The sequence below is a fragment of the Macaca fascicularis genome, chromosome 11, assembly GCF_037993035.2.
Source record: "Macaca fascicularis isolate 582-1 chromosome 11, T2T-MFA8v1.1".
In the NCBI taxonomy this organism is placed as follows: Eukaryota; Metazoa; Chordata; class Mammalia; order Primates; family Cercopithecidae; genus Macaca; species Macaca fascicularis.
The window spans coordinates 135,898,593-135,907,408 of NC_088385.1; the positions used below are offsets into that span (position 1 = coordinate 135,898,593).

At 45.6% G+C, this 8,816-nt stretch overlaps 1 protein-coding gene across 1 annotated transcript; it reads left to right on the forward strand.

Annotated features, from left to right (window-relative positions):
• The first annotated feature begins 2,495 nt into the window (after positions 1–2,495).
• LOC135966357 (large ribosomal subunit protein eL21) lies at positions 2,496–3,071 on the forward strand. Its single transcript, XM_065525026.1, has one exon. It carries the CDS (start codon positions 2,536–2,538, stop codon positions 3,016–3,018), a length of 483 nt encoding a protein of 160 aa, XP_065381098.1. The 5' UTR covers positions 2,496–2,535; the 3' UTR covers positions 3,019–3,071.
• The last annotated feature ends 5,745 nt before the right edge of the window (positions 3,072–8,816 follow it).

Genomic DNA, 8,816 nt, shown 5'->3' on the forward strand with positions numbered 1-8,816 from the left:
TCCACCTAAGTGTCCTACAATGATAGAGAACTGTTTTGTAAAAGCTTGAGATTAGAACTGCATTCTGCTCACAATCAGATGGAAATCTTTCATCAGAGTATTCAGACAATGACACGTCACAAACCTTAGCTTTTTGGAGCTTTTAACAAATAACAATCCTTGAGAAAAAAAAAGCTGGAAAGCAGAAAAACATCGAATTTTATCCCTGCGGAAGGACCGGAGGAACAAAACTGAAGGATGAGAGTATAAAACTGCAGCGAGATCTAATTTTGAAATCATGGGATTGTGTTTTGAAATATCCTGACCTGGAGGAAGAATCTTTTGATAGAGTTCCTATATTTAATTATATAAATTTATATTCTGTGTCAGAATGAAGTATAATTGAGAAAGCTTACCATTCAGCTGGATCTAAATTTGGTAAAACGTATCAAGAAATCTTAAGTAGAGGTAATTTGTTTGATAGGTTGTATATTATAAAAATATTTGTCAAAGAAAGGTTCCCTGAATAGAGGCAAAAAGAACCTTTCCTGTGAAAATATTTGGGCTGAATATTTTATTATTAATTTAAATATTTTAAAAGTTAGTGAAAGAAACTTTATGTAGCAGCTCTTGTTCTGAGCTAATATTAGATTACATTGAAAAAAATGTATTCTCTAGAAAAATAACACTGGTATAGTATTAGAGGCATATATGACTAAGAAAATAATGAAAGTGTGTGAAACTGCAGTAAGCATAATTAGCCTGTTTATTTTATTTTATTATTTATGTATTTAATTTATTTATTTTGAGACAGGGAGGGCCTGGCTCTGTTGTCCAGGCTGGAGTGCAGTGGTGCGATCTTGGGTCACTGCAGCCTCCACCTCCTGGGTTCAAGTGATTCTCCTGCCTCAGCGTCCTGAGTAGCTGGAATTACAGGCATATGCCACCAAACTCAGCTAATTTTTGTGTTTTTAATAGAGATGGGGCTTCATCATGTTGACCAGGCTGGTCTTGAATTCCTGACCTCAAGTGATCTGCCTGCCTCAGCCTCTCAAAGCGCTAGGATTACAGGCATGAGCCACCATGCCTTGTCTGTTATTTTAAATTAATATTTTTAAAAAATTTTTTGAGACTGAGTCTTGCTCTGTCGTCTAGGCTGGAGTGCAGTGGCACATCTCAGCTCACTGCAACTTCTGCCTCCTGGATTCAAGTGAATCCTGCTTCAGCCTCCTGAGTAACTAGGATTAAAGGCACGATTCACCACGCCTGGCTAATTTTTGTATCATTAGTAGAGACAGGGTTTCACCATATTGGCCGGGCTGGTCTCGAACTCTTGATCTCAAGTGATCCATCTGCGTCAGCCTCCCAAAGTCCTAGGATTACAGGCATGAGCCACCACACCAGGCCAAAATATTTTAGTTAACATAAAGAATTTAACTTTTTTTCTATAATGTACACAAGTAGGTTTTCTTTTTAATAGTTTTTCAAATGTTTTATTTGAGGAGGAAGAGGCTTCAGCGAGCCGAGATCATGCCACTGCATTCCAGCCAGGCAACAGGGCAAGACTCTGTCTCAAAAGAAAAAGAATCACATTCCAGAACAAATCCCTGCATAAGCCAGTCACACCTCTGGCTCTCTCACCTCTTCTTCCTCTCCCCCAGTTCACTGCTGCAATGACAGGGGCCAACCTGGGTTCTTTCTCCCCATGAATTGTGACAGTTCCAGGGCTGGCGGTACCACTAGATCAACAGTACGGTGTAGTCGCTGTGTATTCCAAACCCTTCCATCCCTCCTCACCCAGGGCTGGCGGTACCACTAGATCAACAATACAGTGTAGTCTCTGCATATTTGAAACCCTTCCATCTCTCCTCACCCATGCTATTGCTTTCCCGGGATGGCGGTATATTTTCTCAACCCATGATATGAAGCTCAGCCACGAGCCCTGACTGCTTTGGCCAACTGGACATACAGAGGTTCCAAGCAAAGGCTTTTGGCATGGTCTCCTGGGCCCCTGCCCTGCCAAGTGAGAAGAATGCATCCTGGGACTGTCTGCAACTCCTTCACCCCGAGTTCTGGGAAGAGAGACAGGTGGAACCAACCTGAACTTGATCACCAGCCGAAGGGGAGCCTCCCAGCAGACTCCCAGACCCTTAAACATGTGTCCCCGTGAGCTGCTGATACGTTAGGGTTGTTTGTTACACATTTCACAGCAATAGCTAACTAATACAGACGGTGTATAAGATCTGGATCTTATCTGTCCATTCATTCACATGGGCAAATATTTATTGAGCACCTGCCCTGTGCCACGGATGCAACGCAGAACAGAGCAAAATCCTGGTGCTCACATTCTAATGGCGAATACAGAGTCCCATGGCATCAGAAAGCAAGTGTGTCTCCAGTGATGACAGATGATGCAGTGGAAGGCACAATGCTAAGTGAAATAAGCCAGGCGCAGGAAGAAACATGCAGCACCATCTCACCCACCTGCGGAATCTTTAAAAAGTCAACAGGCGTTTCCTTTCGGCCGGAACCGCCATCTTCCAGTAATTTGCCAAAATGACGAACACAAAGGGAAAGAGGAGAGGCACCCGATATATGTTCTCTAGGCCTTTTAGAAAACATGGAGTTGTTCCTTTGGCCACGTATATGCGAATCTATAAGAAAGGTGATATCGTAGACATCAAGGGAATGGGTACCGTTCAAAAAGGAATGCCCCACAAGTGTTACCATGGCAAAACTGGGAGAGTCTACAACGTTACCCAGCATGCTGTTGGCATTGTTGTAAACAAACAAGTTAAGGGCAAGATTCTTGCCAAGAGAATTAATGTACGTATTGAGCACATTAAGCATTCTAAGAGCAGAGATAGCTTCCTGAAACGCGTGAAGGAAAATGATCAGAAAAAGAAAGAAGCCAAAGAGAAAGGTACCTGGGTTCAACTGAAGCGCCAGCCTGCTCCACCCAGAGAAGCACACTTTGTGAGAACCAATGGGAAGGAGCCTGAGCTGCTGGAACCTATTCCCTATGAATTCATGGCATAATAGGTGTTAAAAAAAAAACAAATAAAAGACCTCTGGGCTGAAAAAAAAAAAAAGTCAACAGGCTGGGCGTGGTGGCTCACGCCTGTAATCCCAGCACTTTGAGATGCCAAGGCGGGCAGATCAGCTGAGGTCAGGAGTTCACAATCAGCCTGGCCAACATAGTGAAACCCCTTCTCTACTAAAAATACAAAAATTAGCTGGGCGTGGTGGCGCATATCTGTAGTCCCAACTACTCGGGAGGCTAAGGTAGGAGAATTGCTTGAACCCTGGAGGTGGAGGCTGCAGTTAACAGAGATCACACCAGTGCATTCCAGCCTGGGCGACAGAGCGGGACTCCGTCTCAAAAAAAAAAAAATAATAATAATAAAAACATAAAAAGTAAATAGGGAAAAACAGAGTGAGGTTACCAGGGCAGGGAGGAGAGGAGATAGGGAGGCACAGGACAAAGACAACAGAGTTGCAGTTATGGCTGGATGCTGTGGTTCACACCTGTAATCCTAGCACTTTGGGAGGCCAGGGTGGCAGATCACCTGAGGTCAGGAGTTCCAGACCAGCCTGGTCAACATGGCAAAACGCCATCTCTACTGAAAATACAAAAATTAGGTGGCATGGTGGCAGGTGCCTGCAATCCCAGCTACCCAGGATGCTGAGGCAGGAGAATCACTTGAACCCGGGAGGCGGAGGTTGTAGTGAGCCAAGATGGTGCTACTGCACTCTAGCCTGGGCAATAGAGTGAGACTCCATCTCAAAAAAAAAAAAAAAAAAAAAAAAGTTGCAGTTTTGAAGGGGGAATAAGTCTAGAGATGGAGGCACAACGGGAGGACTGTAGTCAGTAACATTGTATCTTAAATTGAAAATTAGCTAAGGGTAGATTTTAGGTGCTCTTACCACACACACAAGAGGGAACTCTGGGCCAGCACTATGGTTCATGCTGTCTCAGCACTTTGGGAGGCTGAGACAGGAGGATATCTTGAGTCAAGGGGTTCCAGACCAGCCTAGCCAACATGGCAAGACCTTGTCCCTACAAAAACTTTAAAAAAAAAAAGTAGCTGGGCATGGTGGGAGGTCAAGGTGGGAGGATCACTTGAGCCCAGGAGTTTGAAACCAGACTTGGCAACATAGTGAGACTCTCTTACAAAAAATAAAAAATTATCTGGGCATGGTGGCATGCACCTGTGGTCCCAGCTACTCAGGAGGCTAAGGTGGGAGGATCGCTTGAGGCTGGGAGGTCAAGCCATGATCCACTGTGAGTGAGCCGTGATCCACTGCACTCCAACCTGGGTGACAGAGCGAGATCCTGACTCTAATTAAAAGAAAAAAAGAAAAAGGAGGTACCTATGGAGGGTGATGGGAACGTTCTTTTGCTTTCCTGTAGTAAAATCATTTCACCGTGTACATGTGCATCAACATAGCATGTTGTACATCTTAAATACATGCAATAAGAATTAACTAATGAATTTTTTTTTTTTAAAAAAGGATTGTCTTCTTGGCTGGGTGGAGAATAGGCTCTACGGGGCAAGGGTAGAATCTTGGGATTGAGGTCAGAGGCTCTTGTAAGAAAGGGTCCAGGTACTGCATGAGGAAGGTGTGACTGGGATGGAAATTATGGTGAAGACTTGGTCAGATTTGTGGCTTACTTTGAAGATGAAGGCAATAGGATTATTGTGACTTGCGCATGGACTGTGAGAGGCAGATAGCAAATGTGTAGCACATACAATGTGCCAGACCCCAGTCTAAGCATGCGGCACGTGGTAATTTGTTTAAACCTCAGTGACTTGGGAAGGAAGCGACCATCATCATTGTCTTAGGTGACGTCCTCCAGGTGCAAGTTAACCATTGGGAGTACGGGATTTGAACTTAGGCAGTCTAGCTCTAGAGGCCAAGTTCTTAACATTTATGTTTTGTGAGTTATTTTGGGAGGTTTAAGTCCACTTGGAGAGATGTGGCTTATACTCAGGACACTCTTGGGACACTGCCCGGGGCCATGGTTTGTTCTTTGAGCCCAAGTCCTTGCCACTAGCCCAGGGCAGAGGGAAGAGGTCCAAGGGACAGAGACGTGATCCAAAAACTTCTCAGAAGAGGCAGCTTTTAGATAGTGTGTTAGGAGCTGATGAGGTGATCACCAGCTAAAAAAGGGAGGACGGTCCACCGATTCCCCTGCTGGAGAGAAACATACCTGAGACCCGACTCAGACTCTTCACATGCAGCCCTGTTTGCTGTAGCAAAAAACTGGAACAACCCAAACACCCAGTCACTGGAGAAGGGATCGTGAAATTATGTACCTTCCTATAGCAGAGTATCGAATTAAAGTGAAAATGAATGGACGACAGCTAAGTCCATCAACAGGGCTGAATCTCACGGGTGAACTATCAAAGCAAATCTTAAAAGAAGACATACAGCCAGGCGTGGTGGCTCACGCCTATAATCCCAGCACTTTGGGAGGTCAAGGCAGGTGGATCACCTGGGGTCAGGAGTTCCAGACCAGCCTGGCCAACATGGTGAAACCCTGTCTGTACTAAAAATACAAAAAATTAGCCAGGCATAGTGACAGGTGCCTGTAATTCCAGCTACTTGGGAGGCTGAGGCAGGAGAATCACTTGAACCCGGGAGGCAGAGGTTGCAGTGAGCTGAGACTTGTGCCATTGCACTCCAGCCTGGGCAACAAGGGCAAGACTCTGTCTTAAAATGTATATATATATATATATTATTCTCATATTATTCCTCTTTATGCAATGTCTATGTTTTATATCATTTTTAAAGTATGAAGTTTTGTATAACTTGTGTAACTCAATAAGAAGGGGCTGTCCATTAGTCGAGAATGTGCCTGCAAAGCCCAAAGGGTGTTAATGATTGGAGGGAAGGGGACGTCATCGATGGCGATGAACTGAAGTTCAGTCCAGTCTACGCATCTTCACTTCCTTTACTCTTGCACCTACAGTGCTTTCCAAATGATGTAAGAGGAGTTATTGTGATCCCTCCTGTCCAAGCTCTGGGCATGACTTCTGGAGGAGAAACATGAAAGTAGCCAGAAAATTGACCAGGAGAGGTGACTCACGCCTGTAATCCCAGCACTTTGGGAGGCCGAGGTGGGTGGATCACTTGACATCAGGAGTCCACTTGAGGTCGAGACCAACCTGGCCAACAGGTGAAACCCGGTTTCTACTAAAAATACAAAAATTAGCCAGGCATAGTGGCACGCACCTGTAATCCTGGCTACTCGGGAGGCTGAGGTGGGAGAACTGCTTGAACCTGGGAGGCGGAGGTTGCAGTGAGCCGAGATCGCATCACTGCACTCCAGCCTGGGTGACAGAGCGAGACTCAGTCTCAAAACAAAACAAAACAAAAGTAGCCAGAGAATAAAACTGACCCTTGGAGGGAGGAGTGCGTGTTGTTTGTATGCAAATGTGTTTGTGTACGCATGCTGTGTGTGTGGTGTGTGTATGCACGCCTGTGTGAGTTGTGTGTGTACAAATGTGTGTAAGCATGTGCATGCATGTGTACGCACATGAAGAGGTGGTTGCCAGGTTGCACCACTGGCAGGTCCTACACTCGTTGCAGAATCGGGAGATGAAAGGGGGGTCTTTATACAGGCTCCAGCATCTGGCATTGGAGGGACTGTGGCTGAGGGCTGAGGACTGACCTCAGCCACCCCACTCCAGGGTCAGTGAGGATCCCCTTCTTCCTGAGGGCCTGAAAAGTCCCCGAGGAGACAGCTGAGCCGGCCCTGATATATGGGCTGCTAACCCAGCCTGGCTGGAAGGAGGCTGTCCGTCTTCATTTTTATAACCTCTGGAATGAGACTCACAGACAGCACCCCACCCTCCATCACAGCCCTAATCACTGGCTACTAGAAGCCAGATGAAGCCCGATTCCAGTTTCCACACAGGTGGGATGCACGCCACCACCGTCGGGAAATGAGTTACAGCTGCACATCTGTGGCATGAAATAACATCCACCCAGATAATGAGAAAGCTTCTTTTCAATCATGTTTTGGAAATCAAGGAGCAAGTCTCACTCAGGTGCACGTATAGTTTAACACCTCCTCAGCACTGGCTAATTTCTCTAAAAATGTTTAACTGATACCTAATAATTCTGCATGTTTATGGAATACACGGGATCTTTCAATGCATGCAGACAATGTGCAGTGATTACATCAGGGTGTTTAGGATCTCCATCGTCATTTCTTTGTATTGGGAACATTTCAAGTCTTGTCTTTTAGCTATTTTGAAATAGGCAGGCAACTGAGTTTAGCTGTTTTCATGGTATTTAATGTTACAATTATTTTTCATCTTTGGTATGTTTCTCTTTGGTACTATTATTTTTGAGACAGTCTTGCTCTGTCGCCCAGGCTGGAGTGCAGTGGTGTGATCTCGGCTCACTGCAACCTCCGCCTCCCAGGCTCAAGTGATTCTCTTGCCTCAGTCTCCTGAGTAGATGGGACTAAAGGTGTATGCCACCATGGCTGGCTGATTTTTGTCTTTTTAGTAGAGACGGGGTTTCACCATGTTGGCCAGGCTGGTCTTGAACTCCTGACCTCAGGTGATCCACCCGTTTCAGCCTCCAAAATGCTGGGATTACAGGCGTAAGCCACTGCGCCTGGTCAATAATAGTGTTTTCCGTAGTGAAAATGGGATGACAGTAGAGTTTAGGTGCTTTTACTACACTCAAAAAAAGGTAACTATTTGAGATAATGGGTATGCTAATATGCTTGACAGTAGTAATCAAAACATCATGTTGTATGTCTTAAATATATACTTTAAAAAAGAATACAAATGATACATAAAGTGAAAAAAAGAAGAAACATGGTCTTCAGAGCAGACTCTCTCCGGTTAAACCCCCGCTCTCCTGCTTCCTAAATGAGCAATGCAGGGAAGGGGCCGTATATCTCTGTGCGTGTTACCTTGTCTGTGTAATAAGAATAGTCGTGTCTCCCTCCAGAACAGATGGAGTTTCTGTCATATTGAGCCATGAAGCTGGTAGTACTTTATTAGGGAAGCCCCAGTAAACTCATACGTGTGGACATAGCAACAATGATAGTGGCACGGATGGGTCTGATTTGGAAACGCTGCATTCCAGGTGGGCCCTGGGTCCCCTTTCTTGTACCACCTCTTTTCATGGTCACCTCTGATGGCCCAGCTCACACGCTGTCTGAGGGTCTGAGGCTTGTGCCCCGCATCAGTTTGTGACTATCTCTGTGCAAGATTTGGTTGGTCCTCCATTCAAAAGCCACCATCAAACGAACCCTCTGGCAACGTGGCCCTGCCTGAAATTCACGTCAACGTGAAACTGACTAGCATAAACCATTCCCTGGATCAGGGACCACCTATGGGTGGTGAGATAAGGCAATGCAGGCAGAGTTGTGTGTTGAGTTGGTAAACTACTCCCCAGAGTGCTGGGAGCTTGGCTGTTGAGGGCTGTGGACTTGGATGAAAGCCTGAGATCCAGATAAAAGTCCAAATAGGTAAAACTGATGGATTAGTCTGTTCTCACGCTGCTAATAAAGACATCCCTGAGACTGGGTAATTTATGAACGAAAGGAGGTTTAATGGACTCACAGTTCCGCATGGTTGGGGAGGCCTCACAGTTCCGCATGGTTGGGGAGGCCTCACAGTTCCGCATGGTTGGGGAGGCCTCACAATCATTGCAGAAGGTGAAGGAGGAGCAAAGGCACATCTTTCATGGTGGCAGGCAAGAGCGTGTGTGCAGGGGAACTGCGCTTTATAAAACCATCAGATCTCGTGAGACTTATTCACTACCACGAGAACAGCATGGGAAACACCTGCCCCCATGACTCAATT